Source organism: Pinus tabuliformis, chromosome Q (genome assembly GCF_031772625.1).
Source record: "Pinus tabuliformis cultivar Carrire ecotype Pingquan chromosome Q, CPIR1, whole genome shotgun sequence".
Lineage (NCBI taxonomy): Eukaryota > Viridiplantae > Streptophyta > Pinopsida > Pinales > Pinaceae > Pinus > Pinus tabuliformis.
Genome location: NC_142296.1, coordinates 911,171,870 through 911,192,872, shown reverse-complemented (window position 1 = coordinate 911,192,872; position 21,003 = coordinate 911,171,870). Strand labels below are relative to the sequence as shown.

The 21,003-nt window shown below is 41.0% G+C and overlaps 1 protein-coding gene across 2 annotated transcripts in view; it reads left to right on the top strand.

Annotated features, from left to right (window-relative positions):
- The window catches only part of LOC149222430 (zinc finger MYND domain protein), a 311,270-nt gene extending 290,565 nt beyond the window's left edge, over positions 1-20,705 (top strand). For both annotated transcript variants that reach the window (XM_089385443.1, XM_089385442.1), the window contains 2 exons: positions 19,956-20,156; positions 20,264-20,705. In XM_089385443.1, coding sequence (XP_089241569.1) covers positions 19,956-20,156; positions 20,264-20,479 — 417 coding nt within the window. In that variant the 3' untranslated portion in view covers positions 20,480-20,705. The remainder of the gene's footprint in view (positions 1-19,955; positions 20,157-20,263) is intronic.
- The last annotated feature ends 298 nt before the right edge of the window (positions 20,706-21,003 follow it).

Genomic DNA, 21,003 nt, shown 5'->3' with positions numbered 1-21,003 from the left:
AAAACGGGAGCGGGAGCGACCATTTTCAGAAGCTCCCGGTTTGGGAGCGAATCCGGGAGCGATTTTTTAAAAATATATATATATTTTAATTTTTGATACATATATGTCAACAAAAACATGTAGAATGATGAAATAGACATAAAAAACATAAAAAAACATAAATTGATCATTGAACCATATCACATCAATCATCTAGAAATTATAATCGCCATCAACCATGTCCACAAGTTAGTAAAATACATATTACAACTGCAACATATTGAGTCTTATAAATCATGATTCATCAAATTCAATATTAAAGTTTCAACTTCAAGCTTTCAGAATTGAAAATTCAATAACATTTATCATCATTGATCACCAAAGTTGTACTTGTAAGCCAAGTTTAACCATTACAAGAAGTAATATCGAAGATATTTCTAAGTCCTAACTTCTAACTGTTAACATGATATGAAATGTTAAAAATTTATAAAATGAAACATGAATAATGAGATGAAATGAAACAACTTTAGTCTTTCACAAAGTATCATATTCATAATTCACAATCATTACCAATGAGTTATAATTGCCAAGGCCCAACTTCAAACTTCAAATTTTCATTGTCACAGTGATATAATGTTTACAAAAAATATCATAATGATATGAAAGAGTCAAGAGTCAAGAGTCAAGGACTCAAAACTCAATAGTTATGAAAACTAAAGTCTAATAGAAACTAAAAAAGACAAGTAAACTGTAAATCTACATGTGGCCCTTGCCACGAGAGTCTCCAGGAGTATAAGCAGGTTGTGGTGGTCTTCTAGGAGTCTCCCGCACAGACCGACGACCAGAACTAGAACCTCCACGCGAGGGTGTAGATGGAGGTGGTGACAGCAATGGAACAAGACTCGGGCCTCGAGCACTGCTACTGGATGGTGGAGGTGGAGGTGGCATGGCTGCTGCAGCTGCTTCATTTTCATCCCTTACAAGTTCCTCTTCTAGTTCTTCAATATGTACAATGCCATCCTCCAAATTGTCGTCCTCTGGGTGATTGTCCCAAATTTTATATGTGGGATCCTCATTAGCCCGATCACAGTAATGACTCAACAACCTCAAGTTGTAGTGCACATAAACCAAGCTTTCTGCTCGGTTTTTGTTGAGTTTGTTTCTTTTCACATTATGTATATAACTGTAGGTGCTCCAACACCTCTCTGCAGAAGAAGAATTTACAACCTGTGAAAGAAATTTTTTTGCCAATTTTGGCAAAAGTCCGTGGCCGCCATATGTTTCCCACCATGTGAGAGAATCAAATTTATCTTTGTCGTCCATTGCATGGAAGTTACCATACAAACCAGTGCCACTGAAGTATCTGCCTATTTCAAGGCGCACAGCTGCACATTCCTCCCTGTCAGGCACCAACTTTTCTAATGCTTCAAGATATCCTTTAGTTACCTCTTGATCTAAATGGGGTTTGGTCCTAACCCCACCCCCTGCTGCAGGTTGGCCCAACCAAGATGTAGAGTAGTATTTTGGCGTAAGGATATACGCCAAGCAATGTAGTGGAAGGTTAAGCCTATTCCACCGTTCACACACACAATCATGAATCAGTTTGTACAAGTTGGGATCTCTATTATGAACAATGTCTTTTATTTCCCCCAACATGGTATCCATTTGCTCATACACCTTGCCAATCACTGGTTTTTCTGTATCTGCAAACCGAATCATGTGATAAATTGGCTTGGTGAAATCCAATACCTGCCTCACAGTTGTCCAAAACTGCCCATCAAGAGCGGCCTCCTCCACCATTTCAAAACCTGCCATGTCAGCTACATTTGTAGCCCTTTCCTTTAACACCTGCCAATGTGGACTTGAGACCATGCTAGCTAATGCCTCTCTTACCTTCAAAAAGCGCCTGAAGGTGAGGTAATAGCTACCAAATCTAGTCCTCGCAATCTTCAGCAACTCCAATCTCGAGTGACTGCGGAAAAGGCCATGGGTATTGCTATGATTTGTAATAAATTTTATCATTTGTTTTCCTTTCTTGTACAAATTACCAATCCATTGGTATTGTTCATTTTTGTTTTTGACAATATCATGCAACAGAAGGTTCAATGTGTGAACCAAACATCCAGACCAAAATATGTTCGGGTATTTATCCTCAATAATTGCTCCCGCTGCCTTACAATTAGGAGCATTATCAGTGATGACTTGGATGACATTGTATGGGCCAATACGTTCAATTGTTTCAAGTAATGCTTCTGCAATGTTGATAGCAGTCTTGAACTTGTCTGAGTAATCATGTGCAGCTAGAAAGATGGGACCACTAACAGACACAGCAAGAACACTTATCAATGGCTTGCCTTTTACATTTGTCCATCCATCAGATACAATGGACACCCCATTGTCAGTCCAAGAACTTGTCATTTTATTCAAAGAATGTGATATTTTTGCTTTTTCATGATCAAGGCCAACAATTCTTGCCTTGTCATACCCAGGGCTCTTGTATCCTTTAGGGGCATCATTTATGGCAGAAACCATTTCGTGCCAATAAGGTGAGCGTAGAACATTGAATGGTATCCCACATGCATAGAGGAACCTGTAAACTTTTGAATCCACATCATTCCTACACCCCTCATCAAGGAAATCTGATATGGTTCTACGCCTTAAAGATGATGACCTTGTGCCTCCATGTCCATATCCACTGCCTTGGGAGGATGCTGAAGGAGTTCTTTGTGATTGTGAGCTTGGTTCAAAGAAACCCCTTGATCTTTTTGTTCTGTATTGGGCGTCCTCCTCTTCCTTTATGTATTTGGCTCTATCTGCTGTTGACACCGCTGCACAAGTTTTGATTCCTATTTGTTTCTCTCCATCCCATGGCCTTTTCCCGCAGAGGTGTCTTCTAGCACGGGTGTATGAACCTGTGTAATCAGTGTTGCAATGGGGGCAATGAAATTTAGTGGTTCCACCCCCTCTCCCTGTTTCAGCCCTGTGAACATATTTCCACAATGGAGTTTGGTCTTGTTTAGTTTTTTGAGGGTCATGTTCACCCTCCTCCACCTCCTCCTCACTGGGGTTTTCACCCATTTGACTTTCTCCGGCTTCTTCATCCCCCTCTTCAGTTTGGGGCCCCCTCCGTTTCCTACTCTCCAGCACCATAATAACCATAAAAGGGACCAGGAAGAGGAAAATGCCAATAAATATCGCCAGGTCCATGGTGTTTGATGTTTGTAGGGTTTTGAGTCTTGAATCTGCAAATTAATTTAATTTATTGGGATTAATTAATTTAATTTATTAATTTAATTTAAATACATGATTTTTAAACAGTTAAACTCAAACAACTAAATTAAATCAACTAAATTAACTACCTAACCAGCTAAACTAAGTAGATTACTAAGTTACTTACCTCTGCAGGCTTGCTCCTCGCTCCTTGGCACTTGCTCCTCGCTCCTCAGCACTTGCTCTTCGCTCCAATGCTCTTGCTCCAGCTCCAAACTTGCTCAATGAAGTTATAATGAATGTTTTTTGGCCCACTGGCCTTATAAAACAAAAAAAAATTCTAAATTTTTTAATTTTTTCGGGTCTAGCGGATTTTTTTCCCCCGAACCGCTCCCGGCCCGGCTCGATTCGCTCCCGGAGCGATTTTTAATGCCCGGGAGCGATCAGGGAGCGATCGCTCCCGGGCATTAAAAATCGCTCCGGGAGCGCGGGAGCGATCGCTCCCTGAGTCGCTCCCGAACAGACCAGGGAGCGCAAATTTTTTTACGAGAGCGTGCTCCCGAAAATCACTCCCATCCGGGAGCAATTTTCGGAGCGCGCTCCCGAGCCGCTCCCGCCCGGAGCGCGCGTTGGGAGCGGGTTCGAAGGGGGGGGGCGCTCCCCCGCAACATGGATAATGACTCTTTGACTCATGATAAACCTAGGATACCTAGTGACAAATAACTTGAGTATGAAATCCATGCTCCAATAATAATTTTATTTTATTCTTTACATCATTTTTCTTCCTGCAAATAAGATTTACATCATTACATAAGTCACGTGATAATTATGAAGACCAAAACTAGTTACATTCTTTAATAATAGCATGGGTTGTGTGTTGATTTCTGGTAGCATCGGATGTGCTCTAAGCCTCAAAATTTGCAGGGAGGCTTGGACACATGTATTTCACAATACCCAAAAATCGTTTTGGGAAATTCCACTCGGACACAGTGTTATTAAAATAATTAATTATTTTTAAGAGATGCCTAAGTCTAAACTTAAGGAATTAAAATAATTAAAGGGTATTAATCAAACCGTGGGTGAAAATTCTAAAGAAGACGAGGATCAAGCCAAAATGATCTGAGCCATTGATTAGAATCTAATCTGGGCTGTTGATTCTCAACTAGAGGATTATAAGAAGAGGCTTGAGGGGCATTTGGAAAAGATATTGAGTGGGAGATCAGAGATCGAATTTCTGAAGAGAGCAGTGTAGCAGTTGCTAGAGAGAAGTTCAAAGTGATTTCTTGTAGTGAGGGGCAAGGATAGTTCCGGTTGGAGATCTCTCTTGATCCGAGTATACTCAGCAGAGGAGGCTGAGAGAGATCCAAGAGAGGCAGCACAGAGGCTATGCTGGGCAGTGTAGGTTGACACAGGGTGTTAATTTTAGGTATGTTCTATGCTTAGAGCAATTTATTTCAATTTTCATAGTTAGCTCAATATCTTTTCCAGATTAGCAATCACATCAGCATTAAAGTAAACTGCAGATAGAACATAAACATAAATCGCAGAAGACAATCCAAGACAAGAGGACACTAGATGTGGCGCTAGCGAAAGGCAAACCCCAACGCGGGGAAACCCTTGATCAATTCTTCTTATATCTTCTTCAATATTTCAGCAGAGAGAGAGAGATAGATAGTATGTTTACAATAGAAGTCAACACTTTGACTTATCTAGATAAGAGCATAGATCATCTCTAAGAAGATGATACATGAGATCAGTTGAAGACACGCTGCTTCAACTAATTCTCCAAGGTGACTCCTTCACCTAACGTTGTGCTGCATTTCATCATCATGTTGCACCTCACCACGCTGCACCATGCTGCACCCATCATCACTATGTTGCATCTCATCACACTTCATTAATCATGACTATACCCATCACTGTATTGCATTATGTGCAATTGCTGCACCATGTTGCCATACTGACCTATGTGTTGGCTGCATTTTGCTTGCTTGTTGTCCCTAGCATGCTTATTGTCCTTAGCATGCTTGTTGCTGCATGCTAGCTATCCCTTACATGCTAGTGTAACATTGCATGCTTGGTGTATTTGCTGCTAAGTACCATACAACTGTCCCAATGTTAGTTGTCCCTTGCATGCTGCTCTCCTTCGGATACGGATGCTCTTGCTATTTCGGCAGTGCCGACTATTCCTGGCAGTTTCGGCAATTCCGGCTGTTCCCGGCAGTTTCGACAGTTCCCGACAGTTCTGGCTATTCCCGGCAGTTCCGGCTTCTACCCTCTGCGTTAGCTTTCCCGACAGTTCCGGCAATTCTCGACAGTTCCAACTATTCTCGATAGTTCCGGCAGTTTCGGCTGTTCCTGAGAGTTCCTGCATTCTGCCCTCTGGATCATGGCAATGTTATTCCTTAGGATCTCTCCTCCTACTAAAACCTAAAGACAAGTAGAGAGAGGAAGAGATCCCAAGTGTGTTGAAATGACTTGAAGGCCACCTCTATTTATACTAAAACGTTGAGCACATGTGGGGTTTATTTGGTTGCTGGCCGACCTTGACGAATTGTCTTATAACGCAAATAAATTCATGACTCCATGAATACTTATTGGAATCGGATGATCTTTAGATCAATCCTACACCTCTCGATGAGAGGGATCCAAGAAAAATATCAACTGCCATAAATAAGATGACCCACATGGAGTTTGGCCCTAGTTGCCAATTTTAACACTCCCTCTCAACTAGGGAGAACTCCATCCGTTGATCCATATCTCCGACTATACTATCTCTGCCATCAATGCTCTGCTCTGCTGAGCTCTACTCTGCTCTGCTTTGATCTGCTGAGCTCTGCTCTGCTCTACTGAACCATGAAGAAGAAGAATTGATCGAGAATGTGTCATACCATTCTCTACTGACCCGAAGTCAGTTTCATCTGAAGAGAGTGTGTCACATCACTCTTACTGACCCAAAGTCAGTTTTATTGATCCCAGATCAATATCACAAGAGAGTGTCTCACACCACTCATACTGATCCCAGATCAGTTTCATTGATTCGAGATCAATGTCATAAGAGAGTGTCTCAAATCACTGATACTGATCCCAAATCAGTTTCATTGATCCCAGATCAATGGAGGTCATCCTAGCATAGGGAGTACGGTAGATATAGCGATGCGTCCATCGATAGTACTACTATGGTCCCTATCCTCATTTCCCTGCTCATTGATCAGATGAGAGGTACTTCCTATGAGTCCCAGACTGCATGGGTAGGATGCCTCGACAGGAGAACTAATCATCCTGTCCACAAGAGAACGAATCATCCTGCCAGTGGATGCCACGGAGAACGAATCATCCTGGCCCACAAGAGAACTAATCATCATGTTCCACAGTCGCCACGGAGAACAAATCATCCTGGCCCACAGGAGAACTAATCATCTTGTTCCATAGTTGCCACGGAGAACAAATCATCTGGCCCACAGGAGAACCAATCATCCTGTTCCACAGTTGCCACGGGAGAACTAATCATCCCAACCCATAGGAGAACTAATCATCCTATTCCACAGTTGCCACGGGAGAACTAATCATCTCGACCCACAAAAGAACTAATCATCCTGTTCATAACGCACCACCAGGGGAGGGTGAGTCGCCCTGTGGTCGTATGTTGCTCCAATAAGTACCCCAAGTCCCCCAGAGCTCCCAGAGCTCAATGCATGCAATATGCAAGACCCTTATAAGAAGGTCTCTCAATGACTCCAAGTCGTTCGGGAAATTCACAGATTTGACCTTTCCCCGAGGCTTTGATAAAATGTCTGCGACCTGTACATCAGTCTCAATGCGATGGAGCCTCCTCACTCGTCGACTTACCATATCGCAGATAAGGCAATATCTGATGTCTATCTGCTGGAGCAATCATCAAATACGGGATTGCTCAATAATCAAATCCCCCCTCTGTTTGTGATAGAGAATCATAGTGGTATTCATCATGTGTACAAACAACTCACTTAAGAGCTTCTGCAACCATGCAGCTTAACACGAGATCATACTCGTAGCTATGTATTCGGTCTCGGCGGTGCTCATAGCAACCAACTTCTGCTTCCTGCTCATCCATGATATCAAAGCAGAATCCAAAGAGAACCAACACTGAGAAGTGCTTTAGTGATCCTCCACACTGCCTGCGCAGTCAGCGTTCGAATAATCATGCAGTTTCATATTTCCGGCAGTGTATCTCAATCCATGAGAGATTGTGCCCCGAAGATATCTCAGAAGATTCTTGGCACCAATCCAGTGAGGCTCAACCAAATATGAGCTCACCATGCTAACTGCAAAACATATGTCTGGACGGAAGTTCACCAAGAACATCAATGCGAATGAGTTTATGAAACTCAGAGGCATTTCCCAAATCTGGTCCGACATCACTACCATATAACTTCTGAAAGTTAAGATCCTCGAGGTAGTCATAGGCTTGCAGTTTATCATTCCACATCCGGAATCCAACTCCCTCTTACTTCTGCAAATGAGAGGGTTTGCACTTGTCAGAAATAGGTCGTCCTCATAAGGTGCCGGTATGAGAGGTCTATCATCCACAACCTTCGGGTAATGGTTTGGATCGGTTTCACTCCTAGTGAATCTCAGCTTCATCAGACAGCTATCAATCCTCTCATACTACGCCCGGGGTGTTTTGCTTCAAGCCATAGAGGGCTTTTTTCCACTTGTATACATGAGATCCCCGATCATGAATCTCGAACTCCTCGGGTTGTTCCAAACCTGTGGCCCTGCTGCATGAGGGGAATGGTCCCCTTATAAGATTTTCCTTCGGTACATCTCAGACATGTACCTTCATGCTCTACTTGAATTTAGACATCCCTATCACCATTTGACTCACATTAGGTAGGGCCCCATAGGTATGCCTCCCGTGTTATAGATGCAATATGTCAATTGACATGATCCCTAATGGACCATCCTACAACTTGATACAAATTGCCAACCCTGAACCCATGAGAAAAAGCATCTTTGAAAATTATATTTTTTAACATGTACCTTTCCATCGATGAATGCCACCCTGAAACCTTTGACTTTCATTTCCCAGATGGACACCAGGTTCTTCTTGCGATTAAGTACATAAAAGAGATTCTTGTAAATGAATAGAGTTACGCTCATTCAATTGAGGGGTAACATTCCCTGCACCCTTTCTGGGATAGGTGGCATCGACTCTAAGTATAATCCCATGGTTGTTTCCATCTCTACCAAATTCGAGAGAGCACCCTTCTATCCGATGAGGTGCCTTTAAGCACTCCGATCAATAAGCCATATTCCCAAAGAATCTGAAGGAGAGGGCCAGTACAAGATAATGCTTCTTTATCTTATCAAAAACAACATTTGATTCTTCATACCTGGGGTTCCTTGCTTTCTTTGAAGAGTCGGCCATTTCCTTGATGACCTGCATTACCTGTCATTCCTTTGATCATTGTAGATGTCCCTGGAATGATTGTTGTCTTCATCAAGAGATGTGTCTCCGCCATTCAGACACTCCTTCGCATAATGGCTAAACATATTACAACCAATGCATCTGCCTTTCCTTCCACCCTTAGATCCGGACTTCCCATTGAAGTGATCTTTAGGTAGGCCATCAGAAACTTCTACTATGCCATTCTGATAATATTCTCTGCTTCGACTTCACCCTTGGTGAATTTGAAGAGGGATGATAAATCCACTAATCCTTTTGTCCTTTCCCAACTGTCTTCGGTGATTGCTCTTTCAGTCTTGCTTGGGCATTGTCTTCACCTCAGCGCTGCTACCATGTTAATTTTAGGTATGTTCTATGCTTAGAGCAATTTATTTCAATTTTCACAGTTAGCTCAATATCTTTTCCAGATTAGCAATCACATCAGCATTAAAATAAACTGCAGATAGAAAATAAACATAAATCGCAAAAGACAGGCCAAGACAAGAGGACACAAGATGTGGTGCTAGCCAGGGACAAACCCCAATGTGGGGAAACCCTTGATCAATTCTTCTTATATGTTCTTCAATAGTTCAGCAGAGAGAGAGAGAGATAGATAGTACGTTTACAACAGAAGTCAACACTTTGACTTATCTAGATAAGAGCATAGATCATCTCTAAGAAGATGATACATGAGATCAGTTGAAGACATGTTGCTTCAACTAATTCTCCAAGGTGACTCTTTCACCTATCGTTGTGCTGCATTTTGTCATCAGGCTGCACCTCACCGCACTGCACCATGCTGCACCCATCATCACTATGTTGCATCTCATCACGCTTCATTAATCATGGTTGTATCCATCACTGTATTGCATTATGTGCCATTGTTGCACCATGTTGCCATACTGACCTATGTGTTGGCTGCATCTTGCTTGCTTGCTACTTCAACTAATTCTCCAAGTTGACTCTTTCACCTATCGCTGTGCTGCATTTCATCATCATGCTGCACCTCACCGCGCTGCACCATGTTGCACCCATCATCACTATGTTGCATCTCATCACGCTTCATTAATCATGGCTGTATCCATCACTGTATTGCATTATGTGCCATTGTTGCACCATGTTGCCATATTGACCTATGTGTTGGTTGCATCTTGCTTGCTTGTTGTCCCTAGCATGCTTGCTGTTGCATGCTAGTTGTCCCTTACATGCTAGCTGTAACATTGCATGCTTGGTGTATTTGTTGCTAAGTTCCATACAACTGTCCCAATGTTAGTTAGTTGTCCCTTGCATGCTGCTCTCCTTTGGAGACAGATGCTCTGGCTGTTTCGGCAGTTCCCGACAATTCCTGCTGTTCCTGGCAGTTCCGGCAGTTCTTGCTGTTCCTGGCGGTTCCGACAGTTCCAACGGTTCCTGGAAGTTCCGACTATTATGGCAATTTCGGCTGTTCCCGACAGTTTCGGCAGTTCCATGAAGTTCTGGCTATTCCCGGAAGTTCCGGCTTCTGCCCTCTATGTTAGCTTTCCCGGCAGTTCCTAGCAGTTCCGGCTATTGCCGGCAATTCCGGCAGTTCCGGCTGTCCCTAGCAGTTTCAGCATTTTGCCCTCTGGATCAGGGTAACATTATTCCTTAGGATCTCTCCTCGTACTAAAACCCAAAGACAAGTAGAGAGAGGAAGAGATCCCAAGTGTGTTGAAATGACTTGGAGGCCACCTCTATTAATACTAAAACGTTGAGCACATGTGGGGTTTATTTGGTTGCTGGCCGACCTTGACGAATTGTCTTATAACGCAAATAAATTCATGACTCCATGAATACTTATCAGAATCGAATGATCTTTAGATCAATCCTACATCTCTTGATGAGAGTGATCCAAGAAAAATATCAGTTTCCATAAATAAGATGACCCACATGGAGTTTGGCCCTAGTTGCCAATTTTAACACAGAGGCGGTGCAAAGCCTTGAGGAGATCCATATTTTTGCTGGAGAGGTCGATCTATGAAGCCGGAAGCCGGGCTGTGAGACCAAGAGGACAAAATTGAAGTCTCAGAGGCAAATCGATCAGCAGAAAGGGTGACGCTATCCCTAGAAGTTGTGAAGTTGGGTCTATGCAATCACTGCGTAGAGGCAACACAAAGGCAACAAGGGACAAGTTATTCTATGGTTGGATCAGTCGGGATTGCCAGTGATAATGTGAGGTATATCTCACTAATCTTCTGTCAGTCATATTCCCTGTACTGGATAGCCAACAAGGCATCCAAAGATCGTATTCAGAAAACTATTGCTTAATAATACAAACCCTCAATGGTTGCACCAATTTTTCCGCATTGGGTTTTTTAGGGACATTTGTCCAAAAATAATTGTGTAATGTGTTGTGTATTTCTTTCTTGCTCAGTTACTTGTTTCTGCATATAATTTTATTTGGTGAAGGTTGTAGTGTATTAGTTTCAGTGTTTGTTGTAGGAAGCAGTAAATAATTTGTTTAGTAATTAACAAATAGAAGGAACTTAATTAGTTTTTGTAGTAGAAGTTTGGGCTTCCGAATTTTCACATTGTGTAGTGCATGGTGATGAAGTAGAAGCTCTCAGATGATGGAAAGCAATATCCAACAAAAACTCAAGCACTATTAAGCAAGCATCAGAAGGTATTCGTAGAAATTCCACTAGGTAGATCTCTAGATAGGGGATTTGAACATACAATAGAACTGGAAGAAGGGGCTAAGATTGTCATCAGAAGTCCTTATAGCCAGAGATGGCAGCTAATGGGTTGCGAGATCAGGATCGACTGGAGGGTGCATCCAATTATGTGATCTGGAAGGCAAGGATCTCATGCCTTCTGGATGAGCACGATCTCAAAACCTACGTCAACAGTGTGGTAGCTGTACCTGCGGATCCAGATCCGCTCAAGAAGTACAAGGCCAAGATGGCAAAGGACAATAGGTTGATCCTCGATGGAGTGAGGGATAATGTAGTGTGTCACATTGTCGGCAATGATACTGCTCGGTAGATGTGGGAAGCTTTGGCCACGCTATACGAAGGATCTTCCGAGCAACAAAAGATGTACTTGGAGCAGAAGATGAGATCCACGTAGATGCAGAAGGGGGAACGCATTGATTCGTTCCTTACAAAGCTTCAGGAGATTTGAGACTCGTTGGCAGCTGTGGGGTCAAAACCTCAGCTTACCGAGATGGTGAGGCTGGCCTTGAACTCAGTCTCAGAAGAATGGCATGTGTTTGTGTAGAGTATCTTGGGAGAGAGAAATTTCCAGATTGGGAAGGGATGTGGGCGCTCTTTAGCAGGAAGAGATGAGGAGAGACATAGTCAAGTGCAAGCTTGATAGTAGCAGCATCCGCAGTGGGACGAAGCCCAAGGAGGAGGAAGAGAATGCAACCCTTGCATCGAAGGGGCAGAAGGAGCAACGGAAGAAGAAGAAAGATGTCTCGAAGATCAAGTGCTTCTGGTGTGGTGAACTTGGTCACTACGCTACACAGTGTCCTCTCAAGAAGAAGAACAAGGACGAGAAACATGATCCGAAGGCTACATCCGCACAGATCGAGGAGGAGTTTGCCATGATTGCCCAGAGGCGGGGTGGTCTAGAACTGTAGTTCGAAAGAATTGCAGTTGGGCAGGATCCTTGAGGAAGTCCACCTCTTGGTTGAATACCTTGCTATAGGAGCCCAGATCAGAAGTAGCAGGATGGACCAGTGTCAGTTGGTGCATAGGAGTGCTGGAGTGACAGTTGTAGTAGCTAGGAGCGCCAGAGATTGAGCAGTGCAGAGCTAGAGTTGGAAGCAGTGCAGTTGGCACATAGCAGAGTCAGCAATAGCGCAGAGGCTTTAGAGGGTCAGTGCAGAGACTAGCAACAGTCAAAACTCCAGCAACAGATGCATCATGCTGAACACTTGTTCAGTGATTTTGGATGCTTTTTTGTTGCTGATGCACTAGCAGCAACAGTTAGAGAAGGTTGCAGTGCAGATGCAGTGTTGGCAGTGGTAGTGCCAACAACATTACGGATGCAAAATTTGAGAGGGAGTTGCACTACAAATGTAGTGTTGGCAGTGGCAAGGTCAGCAAGAGTAGAAATGCAACATTTGCGCAATAGTTGATGGGCAGAGATGTCAGACATGAAGAACGCAGAGGGAGATGTTTCAAAATCAGAATGATGCTTCAGCAGGTTGCATTACTAGAGCACATTCCTCACTAAGAGGGAGTGTTGATTTCGGGTAGCATCAGATGTGCTCTAAACCTCAAAATTTGCAGGGAGGCTTGGATACATGTATTCCACAATACCTACAAATCGTTTTAGGAGATTCCACTCAGAGATAGTTTTATTAAAATAATTAATTATTTTTCATAGAGGCCTAAGTCTAAACTTAGGGAATTAAAATAATTAAAGGGTATTAAACAAACTGTGGGTGAAACTTCTAGAAGAAGACGAGGATCAAGCCAAAATGATCTGAACCATTGATTAGAATCTAATTTGGGCCGTTGATTCTCAACTGGAGGATTATAAGAAGAGGCTTGAGGGGCATTTGGAAAAGACATTGAGTGGGAGATCAAAGATTGAATTTTTGAAGAGAGCAGCGCAACAGTTGCCAGAGAGAAGTTCGAAGTGATTTCTTGCAGTGAGGGGAAGGGATAGTTTAGGTTGGAGATTTCTCCTGATCCGGGAATACTCAATAGAGGAGGCAGAGAGAGATCCGGGTGAGGCAACATAGAGGCTACGCTTGGTAGCGTAGGTTGACGCAGAGGCAGCGCAAAACCTTGAGGAAATCCGTATTTTTGTTGGAGAGGTTGATTTTTGTAGTCGGAAGTTGGGGTGTGAGACCAAGAGGACATAATCGAAGTCTCAAAGGAAAATTGATCAGTAGAAGGGGTGACGCTATCCCTAGAAGCTGTGATGTTGGGCCTATGCAGTGACTGCGTAGAGGCAACAAGGGACAAGCCATTCTGTGGCTAGATCAGTCGGGATTGCCAATGATAGTGTGAGGTATTTCTCACTAATCTTCTGTCAGTCATATTCTCTGTATTGGATAGCCAACAAGGCATCCAAAGATTGTATTAAGAAAACTACTACTTAATAATACAAACCCTCAACTGCTACACCAATTTTCTTTCACTGGGTTTTTCCGAGGACATTTGTCCAAAAATAATTGTGTAATGTGTTGTGTATATCTTTCTTGCTCAAATACTTGTTTCCGCATATAATTTTAATTGGTGAAGGCTGCAGTGTATTAGTTTCAGTATTTTCTATAGGAAGCAGTAAATAATTTGTTCAGTAATTAACAAATAGAAGGAACTTAATCAGTTGCTGCAATAGAAATTTGGGCTTCCAAATTTTCACATTGTGTAGTGCATGGTGATGAAGTAGAAGCTCTTAGATGATGGAAAGCAATATCCAACAAATATTCAAGCACTATTAAGCAAGCATTAGAAGGTATTCAGAGAAATCCTACTAGGTAGACCTCTAGATAGGGGATTTGAACATACAATAGAACTGGAAGAAGGGGCTATGATTGTCATCAGAAGTCCTTACAGGCATCCAAAACGGTGCAAGGAAGAAACTGAGAATACCATTAAAGAGTTGGATATGGGACATATAAGGCCAAGTTGCCCATTCACATCCTTTACAGTATTAGTTAAGAAAAAGGATGGGATAATGAGGATGTGCAACAGTGTTGTGAAAAGCGCGATTAAATCGCGCTTTTTACACGAAAAAATCGGCTATTTTTTTGCCGTTTTTTTCCGAAAAAAGCGCGATTTTTTTCCAAAAAAAGCTCGGGGTTGCCAGGACAACACGATTTTATAAAAAAAAAATTGGTTTTTCATTTGGTCATTTGGGTTTTTTCATGCAATTTTTTTTGAAAGAAACAAATAATTTTTGAGTGGGGCAGCTTAATGATCAAGTCTAGGCCCTAGTATGGATATGCTATTCATGGTAATGTTAAATTCTTAAAGTAAAAGTGACATTCTCCTTAATCTTCATTTTCATCCTTTTACTTAAATTTTTAACATTACCATGAAATGACTCAGGATGTTTGAGAGTGGTTCCAGCCTCATTGGATTCCATATGGAGAAAGTAGAATTTTAGATTTCATTTAAAATCCAGTAGACTTATCGGTTTTTCAGGATTTTAGGATTGGGAGATTGTAATGTTTCCAGGTGACATCAATTTTTCAGGATTTTAGGATTGGGAGATTGTAATGTTTCCAGGTGACACCACCTACTCAGGCTACCCCTTCCACCAGTAGAGGACGTGGTCTACCTCCTATAGCTCCTACTTCTAGTTCTTCAGCTTCTAGAGCACATCAAACTCCACTGCCATCTCCACCAGCACAGGCACCAACATCTACATCTAGAGGGAAAGGGAAAGCTGTGGCATTTTCTCGCAAGAGGGGCAGAGGAAATCAATAGGATTAGACCTCATTTTATTGTATATGACATTATGACATGATGAGATACATTATCATATTTTTTGTTGATATTTTGAGGCTGAGTTGGGACTCAGGAGTCAGGACTTACGATTTAGGACATGATTCAATTTTATGTGTGATTTTAGAGCTAGAAATGATATTAAACATCTTATATATTAGTTTTTCTATCATATTTATGTGTCAATGTATTTATTTTATGTTGTAGATGGTTTAGATATTAAAAAAATTGAAAAAAATGAATATTTTTGTACCAAACGATTTTTTCCCGCTTTTTTCCGCTTTTTTCCCGATTTTTCCGATTTTTTCTGATTCGTTCCCCGTGCCGATTTAATCCCGCTCGTGCTTTTCACAACATTGATGTGCATTGATTGTAGGGCTCTAAATAAGAAGAATATCAAGAATGGTACCCGATACCCAGGATCGATGAGCTTCTGGATGTATTACGAGCAGTTTATTTCTCAAAATTTGATTTGTGGCCAGGTTACCATCAAGTCAAGGCGCGTGAGCAGGATATACACAAAACCGCCTTTAGATGCCACTATGGGAATTTTGAGTTCCCTCTCATGCCTTTTGGGCTTACCAACGCCCCTGCCACCTTCAAATCGTGTCAACCATATTTTCAGGAAGTAGCTGCAAAAATTCTTATTGGTATTTTTTGACGATCTCATCATCTATAATAGGTCATGGGAAGAGCATTTGGAACACTTGGAGGAGGTGTTGCACATGTTGGAGGAGCAGTTTCTTTTGCCAAAGAATCCAAGTGTGAATTTGGGATGACTGAGATCCTGTATTTGGGGCATATGATCAGCGCAAAGGGGGTACAAGTACACCAAGAGAAGATACAAATTGTTCTTGATTGGCCAACACCTAAGAATCTTACAGATCTGTGTGGATTCATGGACATATGTAATTACTACACGCACTTTGTTAGGGGTTACCCATAGATGGTAGCACCTTTAACAAACCTGACCAAAAACAAGGCATTCAAATGGTCAGAGGAAGCACAACACAATTTTGAGAAGTGTAAAGAGGTAATTAGTACTTGTCCTGTCTTGACTCTTCCATATTTCTCAAAACCTTTTGTACTATAGTGTGATACATCAAGAGAAGGCATAGGAGTTGTATTGACACAAGATAAACATCCAATAGCTTTTGAAATCTGGAAGCTAAGAGAGCTAGAGAAACTTTTGTTGAAATATGTAACTAGGTTCTGTCTTCATAAATGTATTTGAAATGTACTTATCAAAAGTATGAAGAAAATATTATTATTATTATTATTATGACTTATTAAAGCATGGGTTTCATGCTTGCGTTGAGGACTTCTAGGATTTATTCTAAGTCAATAGAGTCATTGTACATTTAAAGAGACCCTTCTTGGGCTTTTGAATCATGTAAAAATAATTATTTTTGAGTTTAAAATGAATTATGTCACCTCCACACCAAGTCAACCTCATTGGAAGGCTCTATATACAAGGCAGTTCGAATTCATTTAGAGAAGTTCACTCTCTCTCAAAAGTTCGATATCAAAGAAAGCGCTGGGAAAAGTGCGAAGTTGGAGGAGGCTAAAAGGAGTGTGAAGTTGGTCAAGAAGGAAGGGAAGGACAAAATCGAAGTTTTGGGATGTCTCTCTCTCTCTCGCGTGGGCCACTTTAGGAGATCGAAGTCTCTTTGTCAAAGTCGAAGCTACTGCTACTGCCAGTTGTTGCCAAGTTGAAGTTGCTGGGGTCAAAGAGTTGCTGCTGTTAGGTCGAAGGTTGGATCGAAGAAGGAAAGGTTGACTTGGTGTGGAGGAGGTCTGTGTCTAGGTTGAAGAGTCTCAGAAAAATTTAGTGAAGGAAGAGATTTTCACTGGGTTTTCCCGTAGATAGGGGTTTTGCCCTGGTAGAGTGCCTACATCTTGTGTCTTCTGTTTTTGTGATCTTCATGCACACATAATTTGGTAATTGCTTGATGAAAGATAATATAACAAAAAAGTAAAAGAAGGCAACATAATTCACAAGTAATTATCAAGAAAGAGAAATCTAACCCTAATTCTACTAGCATTGATTTGTCAACAACTTTATTTTATCTATGATAAGGAGATGCTTGCAATTATGCATGTGCTGGCAAAGTTCAAACAATACCTAGTAGGAGGGAAATTCATGATCAAAATAGATCGCAACAGCTTGAGATACTTCTTGGAACAGAAGGAGCTGAATGAGGGGCGGTAGAAATGGATTAGCAAAATACAAGCCTGTGATTTCAACGTCGAATATGTTAAAAGGGAAGAAGAATTTGGTGGCCGATGCTCTCTCTAGGAAACCCAACAGTCTGTTCACTCATGGAGATTAGCAACGATTCGAAGGCACTCCTACTAGTGGAGTATTTGAAGAATAAATTATTAAATTTGCATGTGAGTTGATGGATGGATTGATACAGGATGACATGTACAGGGTCATCAATGATGTTATCTTTTACAAAGTAGGGAGGATTTTCTTGGTCCCAGAGTCACAACTGAAGGAGAGAATTACGAAGGCCATCCATAACTCACCCTCAGTGGGTCACCAGGGGTTCTCCATGGAGGCATGAGATAGATTTGCATGGAAAGGCATCAAGGGGGACATTTGGAAACATGTGGTAGAATGTGCTACTTGCCAATAGAGCAAGGTAGAACATACCCATCCAGCAGGATTGCTAAAGCCACTGCCCATCCCAGATCAAAAATGGGAAAGCATTTGGATGGATTTTATTACAGGGCTTCCGAAGGTGCAAGGGAGAGTTTGCATCTTTGTGGTGGTGGATAGACCACCCAAATTTTCACACTTCATGGCCATATCTTCTGATTACACAGGTAGCAGAGGCATTTTTTTGGGAGGTCTTTAGATTGCATGGGGTTCCCAAGCATATTGTTGGTGACCGAGATAGCAGATTCCTCAACATTAACAACATTGATTTTTTTTCAAATGCAATGCCTACTTGGATTTATTTTTCCCAATTTTTTGCTGGAAAAGAAGAAAGGGCAGTGATATGCAAGGACAATAACATCAGTGACAGGGAAATGATGACTGGCGAGAGTATAAAAGCTATAGTTTTTTGTATTTATATATGTGCTGAGAATGAAAGAAAAGGGGACATGCAACTGAAAATGAAAGGAAAAAAGGGACATGCTAAAGGTAAATGAGTATGAATGTGCACATGATTATAGTTATTACTGTATAGGCCATCTTGTCATGTATAAAAGTGATCCTATAAAATCACCATCTTCGTTTGCTAATGTGTTGCAAACTATTTGGCTCATGTCCAGATATGGTAAGGAACAGAGTCTTATAGACAGCAATGGGTTCGAGGGGAAGAGATGTCTGAGCCCAATATTTTCCAGCATTTGACTCATCGTTCATCATTGCATCTAAAAGTGCATGTCTACATAGAGAAAAGCTTTTGTTTCTCACAGGTACAATAGATTGGGCTTAGCAGCTGTGAGATTGATCTACTATGGCTTGGACGTATATTGTGATTTAGAATATCTGGGCACAGAGAACCATAGTAAATGAAGGGTAAGACGAGACAGTAAAAAGTTATGAAGGTGCCTTCTTACAGACCTGTTAGCCAGTTCCCACTGGGGAGCATACTTAAAATGGTTCCATGCCAGCAAGGGCCCATGGGGGGTTAGAATATTATAGCTACACGTCAGGGGGAATGGTGTCCAGAATATGAAAGTAGTACATATATTACTCTCAGTTCCACAATGATCATTGATTCCTAACTTCTTGTATTCATGACCATTTATTATGAATTTATGAAATATTAGAGCGTGTTTAATATGGATTTGAATTCCATCGTTATGCTGCACTTTTGAGGTGCATTTAAGCAGTATACATGCATTTATGAGACACTACGACACCATTATGATAGTGACAAAAATATTCTGCATTTATGAGAGGTAATAAGTAGAGCCTGAACTTGTGATTACAACCTTCATAAATGCCCCATGGCTTATTCTGCGGCAAATTTATTCATCCTATGATTTTTCTGATCTTTCCTAAAGTTCTCTTTTAACAACACAGGTTTGCTACTGGATCTTCAAAGCAAAAACCATCTTTTCTTTGCTACTTTCTCAAATTTCAGACCAATGTGCAGAAAGGTTCCATTCTTAGTGCTAGTCTTATCCCATTGCATATAAAGATTTTAACAGACATTTTAAAATCATCTGAAACTTGAACTCAACTGTGTGTGCTGACTGCAAGTAACAGCCAGAACAGAAATCCAACTGTATCTACTGTTATATGAAAATTGGGTTGTAGCTTTTGGTCGGAATTCTTTCTTGCCCCATGCATGATATCATTCACTTGGGTTGGAGCTATCTAGGGGGACAAAGCAATTTGGTTGCTTTGATCCATAAAAAGGGGTTGAATTGCTTCCAGGTTGTGATTTGTATATCTTTGAATAGAGATGTAGTTATTTGAAATTTCTGAATAGATTATAGATGGGGTTCACAGTTCTCGAGTTCAGAGTATAGATTGTACTGATTAATGATTCATTTAGATGTCATTGGCAGTCAATCTTTTTGTAGATTTTAAGAGATTCAAATTTTATATTATATGTTAGATCAGCAAGATGACGCTAGATTCTTGTGGTTGTTTTCCAACTATTTCAGATGCTAGTTGAATAACATTTGTGATAATAACAGGATCTATAATCATTTAGTATGTTTGATGATTTAATTTACTACTGTGGATAATTGAGCAAGTTTAGAGCACTGAAATACATTTATGATTTAGGAACCATATGAATTGTGATGATATGTAGCCTCTGGTATCAAATAAGTTCAATAGCCAGAAGCTGGCTGTCATTGATTTTGCTATATTTTAAATTCCAGGCTTTGCATGTCATTCTGGTATTTCAAACTTTATGTATCATCTGCATCTGCAGGACTTGGATATTCATGGAGTTCTGATTGAGAGTGAAACGCGAGGCATACCCTTTGAACAACTGCTGACTGTTCCTGAGCAGGATGATTGGATTTATAGTGATGGAAAGTCAACAACATGTGTTGCATTTGTTCTTGAAATGTATAAAGAGGCAGGCCTATTTGATTCTATTGCCAGTTCTATTCAAGTCACGGAATTCACTGTGAGTTTTAAATGAGCAGAATAATTATATTTTTTGAACGTTCTTGAGCACAATTCTAATCTGAAAATCTGCAGTTGTGCCTTAACAGCATTTTTGCGCTTGTGCAGATCCGTGATGCTTACATGATGAAGTTTTTTGAGGGCAACAGGACCCGTCTTCCTAGCTGGTGTAATGAAAATGATGATGTCAAACTTCCTTTCTGCCAAATCCTAGGGGAGTATCGCATGGAATTGCCAGGCTATAATACAGTTGATCCATATGCCTTTATGAATGAGCATTGCCCATCTTTACCTCCTGCTTATGACAGGCCCACAGGTTGTTGATTTGGATGCCATACAGATATCTCTTTTGGGAAAAAGCTAAACAATAGGTCATCGATCATGTAATACTATTAATTGTTTTGCTTATAGTTTGAAAATATATGCTTCTTTCTGCAGTCTTTGTGGGATTTAATATTTGCCAGATAGGTATTAAATTGTCTAAAATGATATCGTATGGTTCTCTTTTTTTTCATCTAAAAAATAATGCAGATTTTACATTTTACTCCAATATGAAATGAAGCAAAAGATGTTAATATATGTATTTTTATTTTCTGATCGTAGTATGTACATTCATCTGTGTGAAAATGGTAAGTGCGTTGCATTATTCATGTCATGGAGGTCGGTGTTTTGATTTATTTTTGAGCACCATGTTTATTAACAAACATTTTAGTCAGAAAATGGCCCTCATTTAAGTGAGAAGAATAGGGTTCCAGGTGAAGTAGACTGTAGTTTAGTCTGTAATGTGTATATAGTTCTGCAACATGACATAGTCACTATGTACATGAAGTAATGGCCACTGTATGAGC